The sequence below is a fragment of the Mya arenaria genome, chromosome 16 (genome assembly GCF_026914265.1).
Source record: "Mya arenaria isolate MELC-2E11 chromosome 16, ASM2691426v1".
NCBI lineage: Eukaryota > Metazoa > Mollusca > Bivalvia > Myida > Myidae > Mya > Mya arenaria.
Genome location: NC_069137.1, coordinates 41,931,717 through 41,950,924, shown reverse-complemented (window position 1 = coordinate 41,950,924; position 19,208 = coordinate 41,931,717). Strand labels below are relative to the sequence as shown.

The 19,208-nt window shown below is 35.5% G+C and overlaps 3 protein-coding genes across 4 annotated transcripts; 1 reads left to right on the top strand and 2 right to left on the bottom strand.

Moving 5' to 3' along the window:
- The first annotated feature begins 1,262 nt into the window (after window positions 1-1,262).
- LOC128221861 (uncharacterized) lies at window positions 1,263-18,952 on the top strand. Of its 2 annotated transcripts, XM_052930484.1 has the most exons (10): window positions 1,263-1,451; window positions 9,615-9,747; window positions 10,297-10,437; window positions 11,609-11,847; window positions 12,716-12,958; window positions 14,504-14,712; window positions 15,014-15,062; window positions 15,346-15,529; window positions 16,112-16,222; window positions 16,748-18,952. In XM_052930484.1, exons 3-10 carry the CDS (start codon window positions 10,395-10,397, stop codon window positions 16,822-16,824), a joined length of 1,155 nt encoding a protein of 384 aa, XP_052786444.1. In that variant the 5' UTR covers window positions 1,263-1,451; window positions 9,615-9,747; window positions 10,297-10,394; the 3' UTR covers window positions 16,825-18,952. The 2 variants fall into 2 exon arrangements, with proteins under 2 accessions (XP_052786444.1, XP_052786445.1); XM_052930485.1 differs by lacking the exons at window positions 1,263-1,451; window positions 9,615-9,747 and having other exon boundaries at window positions 10,300-10,437; window positions 11,658-11,847.
- LOC128221661 (uncharacterized) lies at window positions 3,229-4,752 on the bottom strand. Its single transcript, XM_052930262.1, has one exon. It carries the CDS (start codon window positions 4,750-4,752, stop codon window positions 3,229-3,231), a length of 1,524 nt encoding a protein of 507 aa, XP_052786222.1.
- On the bottom strand, window positions 4,692-5,959 carry LOC128221863 (uncharacterized). Its single transcript, XM_052930486.1, has one exon. It carries the CDS (start codon window positions 5,819-5,821, stop codon window positions 4,838-4,840), a length of 984 nt encoding a protein of 327 aa, XP_052786446.1. The 5' UTR covers window positions 5,822-5,959; the 3' UTR covers window positions 4,692-4,837.
- Window positions 18,953-19,208: the final 256 nt, after the last annotated feature.

Sequence of the window (19,208 nt, the reverse complement as noted above, 5' to 3'; positions counted from 1 at the left end):
AAATTTAATTAAATCAAATATATATGAACATTATACTCATTAACATAAAACTTACCACAATTACAGTGGCTACAACCAACAGTAATAATGATACTGTTTTGTACCTCATCATCAATCTATGAGAAGCTGTGCGCGATTTTGCGACATTTTTCCCGTGTACAACATTTTCTACGCATGCGCACACGTGCCGGAATGAAATGGAATCGCCCCAAAATCGGTTAATTAGTGTTTAATAGGTTCGTCCAAAGTTGATGACCGGGTTAACTGTTTAATTAGGACAATCAGCCTAGTCATTTCCAAGTGTCATCATGTGGTTCCTGGTGAAAAAAGATGACCAGCTGATCTTGAGAAGAGAAGACGAATCGCCGGTTCTTGTCAACGGAATCCGTGAGGGAAAACGCTTTTTCCATGTTGATGTAAGTATTCAATTTTATTTAAATGCAATTATACTGATTAAGTTGTGACCCTGTCGTCGAAAAGGATTCATGTGGAGAAAAAAGTAATGATATTTTTCGAGGTTCATTCGTTTATGCTTCATGAACAGGCAATCCTAGATTTCTACATATTTTTCAACGAATGTCTTGAATTAAATGTTTGTTTTCCTGAATTTTAAGATTGTTTTGTCATCCTACTTTATGGTTTAATATCAGGCCTATTGGATTTTGAATATATGTGAAAAACAGAAGCAGTCCTGTATAACTGAATTATCTAATTTACTGAACATTTATCTTCTTTTTTTATGTTTGTGAGATAAAAAAAAACACATTGGGGTTTTACAGAAAAACCAAGGTGAAAAGAATGAAACAAGTATTTTTTAAACTGTTCCTAAGAAAATTAATTCAAAAAGTTAAAATCACTAATTTATATGGCCTGTAAAACATAAAATTGCAGATGACAAGTAGAGTTAATATTAATGATTGATGATATGAAAACATACATTGTCTTTACATGTGTAACAATGTATAAATTACAAGTATAACAACTAACATATAGAAACAAATCAATTTATCAAAACCCATTTGCGAATTGCTCTTATGACATTTATTTTTTATTAAATCAGTATCAAGTCTCTTGTTGAAACAACATTAAAAGGACTCATGATTGAAAGATATTTGGGGGTTGAAATGTCTGTAAATTAGAGACTGGAATGTTTTCAATACGGCTTTATATTCTCCGATATATTTAGTTTAGCGTTATTTAACCTAACGCTAATTTCACAACAACAAAAAATTATGCGCGCAATTCAAGATGGAGGAAAACGTTTTATTTTTTAAGTTTCTGTCGAAAGCATAAAAATAAACGAAATAAATACAATAAAGATATTTTCAACATCAGTCGAAGATGCCTTCAACATTATACAAATGGGTGTTACTAGGTGGACGGGACCTATGCCGGGGTGTTCAGTTCCTTTGTGAACTCGACACCTCCATGCGTGTACTTGTACAAAATGGGTAAATAATTACAGTATACTTGCTCAACTTGGGTTAATAATTATTGTGAGATCCTTGCTTAAGATGACAATTATTGGCTGGCGATCCTTAATTCTCAACACCAAAGGTGGCCACCACATGGTTAAGATGGTGTATATTTGTGAAATATGACTCCAAAAATGTATTTAACTGAAAAACCCACTATATAAACATAACATACTAACCGTTAGTGTATTATGTTTATATAGTGGGTTTTTCAGTTAAATACATTTTTGGTGTCATATTTCACAACTATACACCATCTTAACCATGTGCTGGCCACCTTTGCTCAACACTATGTTTTTTTGGTCGAAAATAATATGTCTAAAATAACTAGAAGAAAAAAAAGGATTTATACTGGATAAAAAGAAGATAATGAAAGCACACACACAATATACCTTGATACCTTGATACCTCTTCTACAGGAAAAAGGCTATGCCGCCTGTAACTCCCGCTCTATTCTTTTCAAATTCACTGCATGCGTGGGTCTTGTCTCGTACTGTCTACAATGCCAGTACCTATCTAACTTGCTCTTAAAGTCATTGATGTTATTTGAGCTAACTACACACTCAGGAAGACTGTTCCAGTCATCCACCACCCTCAAGCTGAATGAGTATTTTCGCGCATTTAGCCGACTTTGTCGCTTCATCAGCTTCTTGCTGTGACCTCTCGTCCTTGCTTCATGCGACGGTGGCAGTAGTTTGTCTTGATCCAGTCTATCTTTCTCCGTGATTATCTTATAGGCCTGGATCATGTCTCCCCTTTGTTGTCTGTAGTGGAGGGATGGCAGCTTCAAATTCTCTAATCTTTGTTCATACGAAAAGTCCTTTATGTCAGTGCACAACTTCGTTGCTCGCCTTTGGACCCTTTCCATTTTGTCCAAGTCGCCCACAAACTGGCGTATCCTTGGTGCATTACCGTATTCCAGGATCGGTCTAACCATAGTGGTGTATAGTCTTTTTATGACGTTGCATGTTCTGGTCGCAAAGGTTCTCTTGATCACCCCTAGGATTCGATTGGCCTTTCCTACTGCAGTGTTGGTATGGTGGTGGAAGGTGAGCTTATTGTCGACATATACTCCCAGGTCTTTCTCAATTTCAGTGACTTCCAACTGTCTGTATTGTCCATCATTGTCCCTCATATTGTAGATGTGCTTAGGGTTGTTGTGTCCAAGGTGCATAACACTGCATTTGCCTGTATTAAACTTTAGTTGCCACTCTTCAGACCAGTCTGAGAGTTTGTCTAGGTCTCTTTGTAGGCTTCTCCTATCGTCATCTGTTGCTGCTCTCCCGTACATCTTGGTATCGTCTGCAAATATACGAGTGACACTGTTCACAGCATCTGGGAGGTCGTTTATAAAGATGACGAATAGGATTGGGCCGAGGACGCTGCCCTGGGGGGATCCCGCTTGATACCTCTGACCAATTTGATGTGTTTCCATTTACGGACACCCTCTGGGATCTATCATGTAAGAAGTTGGATATCCATGTCCTGATCTTCCCTCCAATTCCATAGCTCTTGATCTTGTTTGATAGTCGCTGGTGTGGCACGGTGTCAAAAGCCTTTTTGAAGTCAAGGTAGACTGTATCTAGGGGGTCACCCCGGTCCAATGCTTCTGTCCACTCATCGAGGCACACAAGAAGTTGCGTCATGCAAGAACGTCCTGGGACGAACCCATGTTGTTCGTCGCAGAAAAGGTCATTGTCGGTCATATGCTTCATCACTGCTTCCCTTATAATGCCCTCCATGACTTTGCAGATCACTGACGTAAGACTGACTGGTCTATAGTTGCCTGGTGAACTCCGATCCCCTTTCTTAAATATCGGTGTAACTTGTCCTTGCTTCCACTGGGATGGCAGTTGTCCAGAATCCAAACTCTTTCTGAATATGATGTGGAGTGGGGGGTTATGGCCTCTGCTACTTCCTTCAATACTCTCGGATGGAAACTATCAGGACCCGACGACTTGCTGATTTTCAATTTCTGAAGATGTCTCATGATCATTTCTTCACTGATAAGTGTTTCTAACAGTTCATGTCCTTCTGACCTGTCATCCAAATCTGGTATATGCGTAACATCCTCCTTTGTGAACACACTGCAGAAGAATTCATTTAGTATTTCTGCTTTAGAACTGTCGTCACCATGCAAGTTGCCCTCACTGTCTTTTAGATCACTGACGCCGCTTTTAACTGTGAGTTTAGAGCTAGCATATTTCCAGAACGCCTTTGGATTTACCTTCACATCTCTTGCAAGCTCTTCCTCAAAATTCTTCCTCAGTTCCCTTGTGTAGCTACGTAGCTTGTTTCTTGCTGTGCAGTACTTCTGGTAGTCGTGGGGGTCTTCTGTGTCTGTGAAACGCTTCCAGGCTCTCTGCTTTGCCTTGGCAAGTCTCATACCTTGTTTATCCATGTAAGACTGTCTTTTTAATTTTCTTATCCCACCTCCAGTATGGGTTGGTATGTGTGTCTGCATTGCCGTGTCAAGTATGCCACTAAAAATGTCCCATGCTTCCTGAGTAGTCTGGTCCTTAAGCTCCTCTGTCCAGTCAATGCTTGAAAGATTTTCTCTCATCCCAACATAGTCGCCCTTATCATACTTGTATTTCTTTGTCTTGGTGCTTTTAGTTTCTGCTATGCATTTATATTCGAAAGCTAGGCAGCAGTGGTCACTATTTCCAAACGGAGCATGGTACTGTAAGTCACTTATTACATTTTCTTCATTTGTCATTACCAAGTCGAGAATTGATGGCCTCTGGTTCCCGCGATATCGTGTTGGTTCGTCAACATGTTGGATCAGGAAACAGTCTTTCACACATTCCGCAAACAAATCTGAATCTGAGTTTTCCCTGTCTGCAACACAATTCTCCCAGTCTATGTCGGGGTAGTTGAAATCCCCAACTATTATTAAGTCATGAAAATTCATGTCAGAAATGTGACGAAGTAACTTTTCTAACCCTCTGTTATTGTCATTACCACTTGAGGGGCTTCTGTACACACAGCCTAACACTATTGTCTTTCTATTGTCAACAATCACTTTCACCCATACGGATTCGTTAAAGTTAAGCGAGTTTTCATCGTCTATTTTTAAAAGCTCCAGTCCAAACTGTGAGGAAACATATATACATATGCCACGTCCTTCTGCATCAAGGTTATGTACTGGTGGGTGATATCCTTCGATCCTTAACTCTGTCTCTTGCAATGGCACTTTACAATTCTTTGGTTTTACTTCTGTCAAAGTTATAATGTCTGGTTCGTGCTCATCAACATATCTCTCTATGTCTGGCATCTTTGTTGTGATAACATCCACATTGCTTGTTAAAAACTTAAGTCCTTTTCGTTTAAAACTATTTACACTGGATGCATTCTTACGTTTATCGCTCACCTGCTGATCCTGACGCCCCACCCTTGAAGCGCAGTGCCTTGTCTTTGGCCTGGACAATTTTGCCTCCCCTGATAAAAATATCCTTCTCTCCATTTCCTTTCCTGTCACGCAGTTCCTTCCTTAAGTTGAATTGTTCTTCCCTTTCCATCTTTGTGAGGTCGGGTCCAATGAAGACTTCTTTGTATATGGTCTCATTTTTCAAACGTTTGGCATCTTTTAGAATGGCCTTCTTTGTTTCTACACTGTTCACAATAATCTTTGTTATACGAGTCTTATCATCCTCTTTCTTACCAATTCTCATACACTTCTCCACAACTGCCTCTTCTGTTATGCCAATAATCTTTAACAATTCACCCACTGATCCCATATCCTCTTTATTTCTCTCTTCAGGTTCCTCTGCACTAGACTCTGGAAGGTTCTGGATAACTAGGTTTCGCGCACGAAATTCTCTTTCTCTCTGTTCATAGATTGTCTCACTCACTGAATTTTGCTGTATAGCACTAGTATTGTCCGTTCCTTTCTTTTCCAGTTGCACTACCCGTTCCTGTAAATTTTTGACGACACTTTTATCTGCCTTCCCTTCGACTTTCTCTTCAATACAGTCAATTTTTGCGGTTAAGCTGCTCATGTACGCTGCACATTTCTCCTCGATCTCTTTGTCACTCTTAACCGCTGTTAATGCTGGCTTTTCACACTCATGACAGAACCAATGTAAATTCTTATTTGCTACCATAACGGAATACACGCTAGGCTCCATGCCCGCACACTGTATACAAAACCACTTGTCGCATCTCTCGCACTCCAAAAGTTTGTCATCAATATCTACAAAAACTGCTTCACATTTAGAGCAAGTCAATTCATTGTCCATACCTGTATTGTCCGTAGCCTGCTTAGAAGTTGATTTCTTACTTCTTCCTTTTTGTTTACTTGTCTTATTTGCCTTACCGGAAGTTCCTTTGTCCATTTCCGCCATCTCAAATGTCAATTTCCACAATACTTCAAACACTGATAATAGACGATCGGCAAAACCAATATATTATCTGCGACTCAGTTACACATGTCTTGAGCAAACAAACACATTGCAATACTTTTTAAATCGCGAATAATCCTTCAAAACCATGAAATAAATTAATTTCTAAGCGAGCTCAAAATCTGACATCTGACATCCCACGCATGCGCATACTTCTAAACTAATTTATACCAGGCAAGTTTGGTCTCTACTATATCCACTGGAAATTGCATGACCTGTGCCTTTTTATGAAAAAACCATGTCACCACTATTTCAATTTTTATTAAAATAAAATGTCTTCCTAGTAGAATTCATTCCTTATGCCTGATTGGCTGGTGAATCTTATGTTTGTCTTTCTGGACCAAACGGCTTAAGTTCTGTCAATCATTTAAAACCTGGTTTTGTCACGTTGCGGTTCTTGTTTACTGTTCAATTTGATTTTTTATTGCTTTTGATTGGCTTGTGTCAGTGCTCCAGCTAGCCAATTTTTAAAAAGCGCAGTGCCCATGCCCCTTTTCTTACAGCCTTGCCCCCTTTTTAAGGAGTGCCCTTTTCACAAATGTTCTATTAGCGCCAATTATCCTGTTAGTGCCCTTTTTACTATTGAAATCATTATGAAAGATCGGCAGTGGCTGTCATAATTGTAACAAATTACGTAATACTAATAGTGTTCCCGCTAGGTGTCACCAAGCTGCCATATTGCCGACTGCTTAAAATATGCCGTACTGCCCTTTCATCTTTCCATGTGCCTTGTCCAAAGTCATATGACAGCTAATTGTGTATTTGTGTAGTGAGAAGACGACCTGTGTATTCATAATCAGTCATCTTTTAATCTGATAATTAGGAAGAGCCAAGTTGGGAACATCGGCAGATAATGCAATAGAAAATGTAAGGGGATGGTGAAATTTTTTGACAAGCACCATTAGATATTTAAATTGTATTGTACAGACGAGACTCGCCATTTTAATCAGACAGTCACTGCTGATTTGTAAACACAGGAAAAGTGGCGCTTACACAATCAAATACATGAATTTTCATTAACTATTTTGAAAGTTTATTTGTAAAATATTCATGGTGAAAAATGCTTTGGAACCTACAAAAATATGTTGATGCTTTATGTAGTGTTTACCTATCATGTCCATGATCTTGCCAAAATTCGCTGAAACAGCCATTTTGTCAGAACGGAGTTATATTATCAATGTTCTATGTTTTGTAAGTGAATTTTTAAGCAAGGGCAGTGATTTTATTGTCATTTTATTCTAAAACATCAGCATATTAAACATTATTTTACCAAAGACAATTAAACAACAGCCAGGCTGATTGTAACATTCATACCTAATCCTGAACGTACCAAATTAAAATCGTCCCCTACATATTTGTTTATTTGTGTATTAATTAATTGGTTGCTTCAAATGTTTAACTGTCTTTGGTTTTTTTTCTTCATTTTACATGATGTTTAGGAGAACTATGTGATTTTGCACTAAAGAAGACTCCAGACAAGTACAATCATACTATACCACAGAGAAAAAGACAAATTTTATTTTTGATATTAAAACACACCCTTCTAAATTTTGAAAAAAACAAACCCATTTTGTTCAAGTCTGAAAATCATGGAAAATGATTTAAATTGAGTATACAAACAAAACAAATTCTTGGGTGAGACCCCCCCCCCCAAAAAAAAAAAAAAAAAATCAAAAACAACCTTGTGCCAGGGTTGACCCCTCCCACAACCACCCCCAATCGCCCCTACACGATATACAGTACACACAACGAGTGAGACCCACTTTCCTCGCTCACTCCGTGGGATATAGTCGATGATCTCGGATAACCTCCGAGGGTAAGACCCCCTCGCTAAAATCCCCCGAGCTCCTCCGATTGGCTGGCTTACCGCTAAGTTTACTATGAAACCGCGGCGGAACTCCGAGTCTAATCAGATAAGCAAGAAATCATTCTAGTTTAGAAGTGAATTATTTTTATGCTATATAAATGCACATTGTTAATCGTAAAAGATTCTTACATGTACCAGCGTTTAATTTGTATTTGTGTCCGTAAACGCCAATTGAATATTGTCTTGAATAATAAACATTGAATCATAAAAGTATTGCCACTAATTGTATTGCATCATAAAGCAGCCAACATTTTACATGATTCTGAACCATGACCTCTGACGTCAAGCACGTGATCAATACAATGTAGAATATACTATTTATCATGGTGGTTAAGAATAGCTATGACGTTTATTGGAATTTTCCACAGAAAACGAGACAAGAAGGCCTTCAAAACCATGTGCTGTAAACTTTGAACGCTTCTTTGACCTCCTCATTTTCCGAAAATGTGTAAACTAGCCTTTCTCCGGTGAAATGTGATTATCAATGTATTCAGTCATTAGCAAAACTTGTTTATAAGATGCATGTGCAACTAGTTAAATACGACTGCATTCTTGTGGTAACTTTATCCAAAAGGGCTGAGGAAAAAGAATAATAGCAATATACTGAAGCCGTTGAAAATTTTACTTAGAAATAACTTTAGGGTAGATTCTTATCAAGTGTCCACAGAGTTTCGCAGAGTTAACCCCTCCGAAGAACGCCGCCTTCGTTATTCTTCGGTCGACTGATCACCCTCCGAGCGCCTTAAATTCAAACTCCAAGGAACACAGACAGTCGATAAAATCATTGTGTTGGCCGCGATAGCGAAAATCCGTGGAGGGAAACGAAAAGTGGGTCTAACTCAATGAGTGTACTGTAGCTTGCCCTTTTCAAAACTCCACCCTGCCCTATTCAAATCCTTGCTTGAGCTCTGCTGTGTTCTATCATTATTGTTTTCCTTTCTAAGACAGAACAGAACATTAGACATATACCAGCACAGTACATAGTCAAATTATATCAAACACATTTAGTGATGATTTACAAATATGAATTCAACAAGTCACATAATAAGACAACGTGATGTAATCAAGCGCTCTGTGTTAAGACTAATCGACTTAGTGCAATAACTCAATAACTGCATATAGAAATAGATGCAGATATTGAGTTATTGCACTAAGGTGACGGACTGCTCTTGTATTGATTAATTCTTAATCAAGTTTGAATGTGACATTTTGGACAAAAACTAGGTCATCATAAGTTTAAAACATAAACTTTTACCTATCATCAGGACGTAGACACTTATTTGAAAGAATCTTGTGTCTGATAAATATGCAATGGATCCATATCTTAAAATTTGCATATATGTCTCATGTTGCCCAACCCCTTCAAAAAAAGCCCAACAAAATTAAACCAACCTAGCAATCGACCGCGTGTATCGAAGGTACAGATTTGGTCACATATAATTTCTGGGAATTTCATTTTTTATGCCAACATACTCATCTGCTCAATATAGAGTTAAGACATGGTGCACTGTAACAGATGGGATAGCTGGTTCTTTACTGTGGGAAGATATTTTAAAAGTTCAGACACTTTGACCCCATATTGAATGTCTCTCTTGGAACCCAAAGTTAAACATGAATCTACCGGTATACACTGTGAATGACATGAATAGAGGTGCTCTATAAAGGTTGATGCTTACAAATTCTTGTTGATTTTACATCAAATCAGGTGATATTATTTACGTGAACACTAATCGTACGTATGGAAAAAGCATTTGACCCTTTTCATCATATACAGATATATCTCATATGTGAAGTACGGTGCATAGAAACATAACTCAAGGTTCAGAAAAGAATAGGCATTGTCACTTTTTTATAATGTGTATCTTACAGGTCCTTCTTGAAAATGACGTGATCTGTTCACTGAATATCCGTGAATTTGACTGGAAGAAATGCCTTCCAAAGCAAGACCAAGTTGGTGAATGCAAGTCCAGAAGCAAATTTGTCAAAGCCTGGTCTAAATATGGTATGTTGAAGACATAATAATTCTTCATTTATTGATAACAGATTTTTGCCAGACCCAATACATTTCAATAATATACCTTACCCATAAGACTTTGACTAAATTAATGTACCATTTATATCTTGTGATGAAATTTTAGAAAAAAATAGATATGCATGATACAAAGATTAACTATTTTGAAGCATTATTATACTTTTAAGACAGATTAAATTATACGTAAAAAACATGGATGAAATTTGCTGTTTTTTCTTATCCAAATTGTAGAATATTTTCATTTGCATTTTGAAAAGGAATGGAAAAAACATGATTCAATTTAAATTATTTAAACTTTTCTGAGTCTATAGTTTTGAACTTTAGACTGGTTGTAGTCAAGACTCATAGGCCCATTTAACAACATCCATAAAATTGTAATTGTTGGATATAGTTCCTTATAAGAGTATGTTTACACTTTTACAATATGCTATTTGAGTATTACGTCATAAACTCAAAAACAATACTTTAGTGAATATTGGCTAATTCAGATAAACAATATTATGCTTGTTGTTTCTAAAGTGCCTAAAAGCAACTGGGTTGAAAGTGATGGTGAGCGTGATGTTTCGGACTCAAGCACTGAGCCAACTGAGCCAAGAACAAGAACTTCAGCCCATGAGATGAATCTGCACCTAGACCAGTTTTTAGAGGACAATCATCTTGGTAAATACATGAAGATTTTTTTCATTTGTTTTTCTTACCCCGATAGAATTATTGCATTGTGTTGCCTCCTTGTTGACTCCATTCATTTAATGGGACATATCAAAGATTCAGATCGTGGCTTATTGTTGTCAAGATGTCCAGTAATTATATCAATAACTTAGGAAGGATTTGTCCAGTCATCACCAAATTTGCTTGGTATTTGACTGGACATATTTTCACAGAGAAATTCCATAAACAGCCATATAGTTTTTATTCTCAAGTTTATAATCTGTCTTAAATACAATAAATCATTCTAAAATCAGTGTTGTTAAAAATGTTTGACCAATGACTTAAGAAGACGTTGTCAGATATGTATGGACCCTACACTTTGGACAAGTTCAATAACACCTCAAAATGCTTTAGTTAGTCAAGACTGAAGAGTAGCTCTTCACCTTTAAATTATAGAATTAACCTTCGTTTTTTTTCCGTTTAATAATGTGAAAATCCTTTGTCAAATTATCACCAATTTGGATTTGAATGTGTATGAACATACAATCATGGATAATTTTAGTTGAATCACTTTATTGTTAAAACCTATAACCTAAAACCTATAGAAATAACCTTTGATTGGTTTTGTCTAAACAATATCTGTAGAAGCCATTTACCAATCGTCCCCTAATTTGGTCAGAATATGTATGGAACAATATCACACCTCCAACATAAATGTCATATTGGCATTGATCCAGAGCTGGTCACACAGTGACCCCATACTTTTCCATATTGGTTCACTAATATTTATATACAATACCAAAATGGTGTCTATTTTCCTGTTTCAATGAAAAATAAAACATTTTCAATAATTGTCCCACAACGTGGTAGTTTACAAAGGGAATGTAACCTTCAGTGATCATGTTTTATAAATATACTTTGCTGTGACATATTTAGAGATTACAGGATCAATCAGCCATGTCTCTTCAGGAGAAATGACTCTTTAATTTGCCTTAATTATAATTATAATTACAGGTCTACTCAATTCACTTATCATGCTAGCACTGTTAACCAAATTTAAAAATATTATGAGCGTTTTTTTTTTTAGACATTTGCCTTTCTTGGTTAACTTACATTATCAAAGGGAAAAATGTGCCTTTACTGCAATGTTTCCACCTTTTATTGGATATTTTATTGTAAACAGGTGTATACGATGTACATATTGAAAACCTCGTGGCACCTGATAACTGCAGAGCAACAAGACATGTGGATCCCCACCATGTTGGATTCCTTGCGGACAGTTTTGCAGAGACAAAAATGGGCCAGCTGGTGGTGCTTCAGGGCATGGTTTTGGATAGAGATGTCGATCCTGCCACTCTGCACCAGCTTGGTGCAGGCAAGGTTGAATGCCTGGGTGGGAACCACACCAGACAAGCCCTACAGGTATGTTGAATAAGTAACAATCTAAACAATTTACGATGCCTATCTTAAGATGTTTTAAGGTTCTCGCAAATAATGCTCTGTGGGTTCTTAAAAGAAACAAAATAATTTCATTTGGATGTAGAAAATAGAAAAGATTGTTGGTCATTTTTTATAAATTACCAAATAAGATGCCATATGGTAATGTTTTTTTTCCCTAAATCTTAAGTCAGATCTCTCAATGACCTTTCCTGGTTATTTGACAGTGATAGTCTGTTTGTCAGGTTGAGGTTTGTAGAATTGATGGCTAAAACTTAGTTTGGTAGGTTATTTCAAGTGTTTTAGGGTAGTTCGCAGTCAAGATTAATTTTGACTTATCTTTATAAGATGGCCAAAGTTGCAGTTATATGTCGTCACCCTCGTGCATCAACTCAATAAAAAGAAGCAGATATTGAGTTCTTAAAGCAAGTTGATGATGAATAAACTTTTTTGCTTCATAGCTTGTGATATGATACTGCAGTAGCAATTTTCCTGACCCAAATGATGTAATTCATTTTCCAGCCAAGGGCTTCCATTTTAAACTGGTCTATGCATCCCTAGGACTCATAAACATTTATTGAGTTCAAATCATATGCCATGGGGGTCACAAGACTTCCCATAGTAAAATATGTCAAAAATACCGGGTAATCCCAGTCTTATATGATGTATAATTAAAATGATCCTTGATCATCATTAAAATAGTAAAACTGTTTCGAAGGCTTGCCTTTTTATGTATTATAAAAGTTTTATGAGTTGATCAATTGATCTTGTTTGATTAAACTCCTAGCATTATTGATTCATTTTTATTTGAAATTTGATTGTGTTTTTATATATTTGCTAATGATTGTTTCAGACGCTGTACCATGAGGGCCCCTGGAAAACAGATTCTGTCAAGGTTAATGTCTTTAGAGAACTGACCAGGGAGGCTGCCCTCTCATTGGGCTACCAACATAATGTTGTATTACATGAGAGGAAAAAAGCTGTCTTCTTCCTGGACAAGGTGCGCATGATGAGGCATTTGCGTCCCGAGGAGACAATGTCAGCAGCCCAGGTGAAGACCTGGAAGGACTCACTGATATTGGTGTTTAAAGCAAAGGTATAATGATGTGTTACCATTAAAATGCTGATTATGTTAGGTGAAGATATGTGATATGTAGATGTTAGTACTATACGACTGTTCTGATGTAATTAGCCTTATTTTTCATTGTGATTTAAAACATTGTAACAGACAATGCGAATGTCCGTCGGACAGTCGGACATGTCCGGTATATTTCCATTTTGACCGACGAAACTTTTGTTTTGGTCGGTCACAATGTCCGGTGAAAAATTACAGTCAGCACCATTTAATTTTCGGAAAATTTACTTTCAGTTTCTAAATAAATGTTCAGAGTTATTTTTAACTATTATATCATGATTATTCAGCGTGTTAATCCGTGTATCATTATTTGTAAACCCCGTTTCGACATGTTTCCGTAAAAGCCAAGGTTCCGATCTCAGCTCGTACTATAATACTTTTATTTTACGGAAATGTTCGGAAATTACAAAATTCCGTATGTATTTATTTTCGGCGAAGTGGTTCCCGGCAATCGTGTTAATTTAAATATGATGATTAAATACCGAGTTGACTTTCTTTCCGCTCTGTTTAACATTGCCAATAACAAGAAATCTACTTTCGTTTTTGCATAAATGTTGTGCCTGAGTTTGACTTGTAGTACAATTCGTTACATTTTATAACTGTACTTTATCTTTAATTTAAAGATGAATTAAAAGAGTAAGATCTAGCAGTTCCATAAGTAGGCGAACCAGATATGATTTTTTTTTGGGAGGCAAGGGAAGAAAAAAATTATGACATAAGATTCGAATATTGATTTTTTTACATGATGTTTAGCTTTTTTTGTAATTTATTATAGTACTGTAGGTCAAATCTAACCAAAAAGATCTAAACCTGTTATAATGGGGAATTACAAAACTTATTTAAAAAGAGGCTTAAAATCAAGGTTTAGGCTGATGTAACCGAATACTGTTTGTAACATTGCGACAGGTAAAAATTTGTTGCGACAGGTAAATTTTAAGTGTTTACCTGTCGCAATGTCCTGTGAAGGAGAAAAAGTTTTCGCGTTGTCTGTTGTAATGTAGGAAACCTAGTCTTTCATTCACTGGGACTTTATTTTGTTTATTTATGTTCAATGCTTGTTCAAGTTATCAGTTTATAACAACTGAGGAGGTTCAAGAATGAACCATTGACATTTTATTGCAATGGAAAATTATCCATGCCACCCCTTTCAATAACTAGATACCTGAATTCATAAATATCTGTCCTCCTGACTCATATGTGCAGGGCGCCTGGCAGAGAGGCAATCTGTAGCCAATATTTAGTATTATACCAAGTCAGCAACTGTACATACTGAAACCTTTTCCTGCTTTGGAAGCAGAAACCCAAACCACTAGGCGGCAGAGATGGGTTTTTTTTATTAAGGGTTCAAATTATTTGGCATTATCATTAAAGTTCTATAATTGGGTTTAATAATGAAATTTAACTGATTACTTGTGTCAATATGATTTAAATACAACATATATTTTTAATGATTCATGTATTGTCTGTGTCTTTTTCGACTTATTTTCTAAACACTATTTGTTACAGGACCGTAGGAAGCTCCAGCAGAGGTGGGCCCACCACCTTCTTATGGCACAGCTGCCAGATGAGATATGGGCAAAAGTGTTGAGGTCCACTCAACTGATAGATGTCAATGAGCGATTCTTTAAACAAATGATGAAACTCAGCCAGGCATGCATACCAAAATGCTTGTCAGTTTTAGAAGAGAGTGGTCCAAAAGCATTTAATGTGAAAGTGTAAGTTTTTCTTGTATCAAATTAAGATAGGTTTGTATCCTTCTTGACAGTAAAACTTTTAAATACATTTAGATATTTATTTGTCATCACAATACACAACTAAGGCAATAGATTTTTGATATAACCCAATATTCCTTTGTACAAATGTGACCATAGAAATAATGCATGTAGTATAAAGGGACACAACCACAGCATTAAAAAGTTTCATAGTTTTAGCCTTTTTCAAACATATATTTTTGGTCACCTCTTTAAAATAGTAAATGGTGGTCACTTTTAATATGTTTAATATTTTACATTTCAGGAAAGAGTTCCTTGCAGTGAATGAGTTAAGATCAGGTCAACCTAAATTGGTATGCATTATAAGCTTAATACTTACCATTGCCATGTAATTACATATGAACATTTTTGTGCATAATTTACTGAGGTCTATTTCCTACTTAATAAAATTTGATAGAAGTTTCTTTTATCATTTATGTAAATGAATATCATTATCTTATTAATTTCGAAACTTTCACACCAAAATATGCACAAATAAGCTTCAATTGAAATGTAGGATAAAAAATCTGTCAATGATGTTTGTTTTGCAAAAGACTCAAGAACTGAAAGACATTTGTATTCATCTAAAACTTTCAGAAAACCCCAAGTCAGCCTCCCACTCCTCTGGATGAAGAAAATCGCGTAGAATTTGATGGTGATGCTGATCTGTTTGATGATATTGACCATCATCAGCCAGACATTCAACCTGCTATAGATTACAGACAGAAATATGAGGCTCTGCTGGTCGAACATGAAAATTTGAAGAAGGAGATGGAAAATGGTAAAACTTACTTTATATTAATATTTCCAGCTTTAGTGTTTTTGTCGCTAGTATTCTTATGCATGTTAATTGTCAGCCAACAGGTAATATAAGGCCTTGATGAATTTAATAGGTGGTCATGTTTATATATCCGTTAAAGGAAGTTTGGAAGTATATTACTCCCTAGAAATGGGTTAAAACTTCCAAAGTTTATTCCTTGGAAGTACAAAAACATAATTTTGAAGTAAACTTCCAAAGTTGAAAGCTTGGAAGTTCAAAATATCAAAACTGGTGTCAATATTACTTTTATGGTCACAATTTCAATCAGTGTTTCAGTAAATTGGAGTATTATAATATAAGGCTGTGAATTTGGCAGGTTATAATTGCATATTATTTGATTTTTAACATACAGTACTGGTTGAAGAAAATGGAAAAAAATACTGTTTTCGGAGACTTCAACTTTCAAATTTCAGTGAAAAACATCCAAAATTGATAGAAAGGAAGTTCATACTTCCAGTGTCATATTCTTAATGGAAGCCCTGAGTTATACATATACATACATGGCTATATTGATTAGAATTTCTTTACTTCTGTATGTAACAGTAAAGAAGCGAAAAAGGGAGGAACATGATTTCCAAGTGGGTGAAGCTGTTCAAGCCAAGTGGACGGAAAAGGGAAAGTCAACATGGCTATCAGCCAAAGTGATTGGGAAAGGTAAGAGACTATGTAAAGATACATCAAACTGCAAAGTTTTCTTATCAATATGTTGATTTTTAACTTGACTATTTGAAGACTAAGGAGGCCTTTCTCTTCTTGTTGTCGGGTTGAGGTTTAAAGGCTGGTTTGCACTTTCACTTTGAACTCCAATGCCATTCATTCAATACGCTTAATACTTGAAACACTTATTCAGGACCATCACACAATGAGGTTTCACAACACTATTTTACATGATACAAATTTTGGCAATTTTCACATTATGCAGGGACTTTTTTGTATATATAATCAGGCTTTCACAAAGGAAAACTTGTTATAAGACTGACTTGCAGCCTTGCTCGGTCGTCAAACTCACCAATGATAACGCTTGTTTAAGTTAGGTTTAACATAATTATACTGTCCAAACTTGCTTTATAGGAAAAGAGTATATGGAGACCTTTAATGTGATTGTGTTTGGGGAAAAGTGGTCGGTATTGAATAACTTAAGGTCTCCATATTAAAGTACCGAAAATTTATTTATTTCAGATCTTACACTGGATGTTGAGTGGGACTGTGACAAAAAGGTTTCCTCAATATCACCAATCCATCTAAGAAGGATATAAGACATCTGGCTACATCTACTAGACTTAATTTATCTGTAAATGAAATTTATTTTTTTGATTATGAGATGTCATTACTGTGCTAGAGCTGTTTTGATGATTAATGCATGAGTCTATGAATCATTTTTGTTTATTGACATAGAAGTATTTTTTTATTATTACACCAACTTCTGATAAAAAATATTTTTGTTTAGATAATTTCAAGACATTTGCACATCTGATGAAACACTATTTTACATAACCCTGGAGTTGTTGAGTTATTATTATTTTTGATTCATTAATTTTCATTTAACTAATTTTTATCATTACTTAGTTCTGATAATAATTATTTAATGTATTTAAATAATGATTTTTATAATAATGCTTAATTTAATCATGGTGTTGTTTATATAGCTATGGCATCAATAATGTCAAAGATTTTATGTATGATATTAAATTGGATTCATTGATTTTATCAATTTTTTCTCATTGTTGAAAAATGTAGTATGAAACCTTGATGACATAAAACATTAGTGTATAGGTTCTTCTCTTAAAGCTGCCTTCTAACAGATTGAACGTTTGACAAAAAACATTGTCTTAGGATGAGCCAATTTATGCGAAAAATGCATAGAAACGATTGATATAAGACTCAGATTGCAGGTTTTCATATCTTATTTCAGAAATTAATGTTTTATGCATTTTTCTAAAACAGTTAGAAACACTTATAGCCATAAACATTATTTTTGAATTGAAGTATGAAAATCTGCTCTGACCTTTTGTCAACAATCTTTGATTACTGCTTTGCAGATATTTAAGCAAAAATTTGCTCAGTCCAAGACAAAAAATGAAAGAAGTCAAAAGAGCCAAATTGTGAAAGAGCAGCTTTAATGTCTTGAGTTGTTTAATATATATTTTATATAGCTAGAACTGATTTCAACCAAAGTGTTTCAAACATAAGAAACTTAAGCTTTAACAATAATGATGTTCAATCTGTGAGAGTGCAGCTTTAAGAATTAAAGAAAAGTTTGTACCTGTATTTATTTGCAAGTTTACCTCACCTACATCATATAACCTTTTTTTAGAGTTTCAGACCCCTTAAGAACCCTTATTCAATATTCTTACAAAGCAATGTTTTTTTATAATCTTTACAGGACAAATGTCATACATAAATGGATTGTCATTATATAAAATATATAATATGCATCACAAACTGTCACATAATATGCTCAATGTCTTTCACTTCAACTTTGTCTTTCATGTGAATCTGTAAATACTCTATGTTAACTGTTTTTGTCTGTAATTAACTCAAATTGAATTGCTTTTAAGCTCACCTATTCAAAGAATAAGGAGAGCTATCCTAGTCACCCGAGTGTCGGTGTCGGCGTCGGCGTAACCACTTATGTTAAAGTTTTTGTAAGAGTTTGTGTACCACCTCAAATATTGACATATGGCTTTGAAACTTTGCACACTTGTTCACCATCATGCCCCCAACCTGTACACAGGAGGAGATAACTCTATCAAGCAATTTGACAAAATAATGCCCCTTTTTCAACTTAGAATTTACGTTAAAGTTTGCGTACCACCTCAAATATTTTCAAAGTCAATTGACATCTGGCTTTGAAACTTTGCACACTTGTTCACCATCATGCCCCCAACCTGTACAAAGACGGAGGAAACTCTATCAAGCATTTTGACAAAATTATGCCCCTTCTTCTACTAAGAATTTATGTTAAAGTTTGCGTACCACCTCAAATATTTTCAAAATCCATTGACATCTGGCTTGGAAACTTTGCACGCTTGTTCACCATCATACCCCAACCTGTTCACAGGAGGAGGTAACTCTATCAAGCATTTTGACAAAATTATGCCCCTTTTTCGACTTGGAATTTACGTTAAAGATGGCATACCACCTCAAATATTTTCCATTAAATTTATGTAAATATCTCAGCACATCATGTATTGCATTGAAATTCAATCTAAAAGTGATCCCTGCATGTTTCGCCAAAACTTTTCAATCCATACACCGAAAAGCGGCGGAATAGTCGAGCGCACTGTCTCTGAGACAGCTCTTGTTTATGTACCGTTAATTTTTTTTTTATTCTTATATCTTTTGTACATTATTTTTTTTCAATTGATAAGATATAAACTATTTAAAAAAAAATACAAACCAAACATTTTCTGTAATGACATTTATTTTTATTTTAAGTTGTTTTTATCAAATCACTACGAAACATTTTCTCTTTGACATTTTTTGTTTTGATGTGATTTTCATGGTTTCTACTGATTAGAAATGGTGTTGATAAACTTTCTCTTTAGACATTATTTGTCAAGTTTTTAGCTTTTATTGTTAGGCATTTTACCACATCCAATTGTTCGGACGACCGAACATTTTTTCTTTGGACATTTTT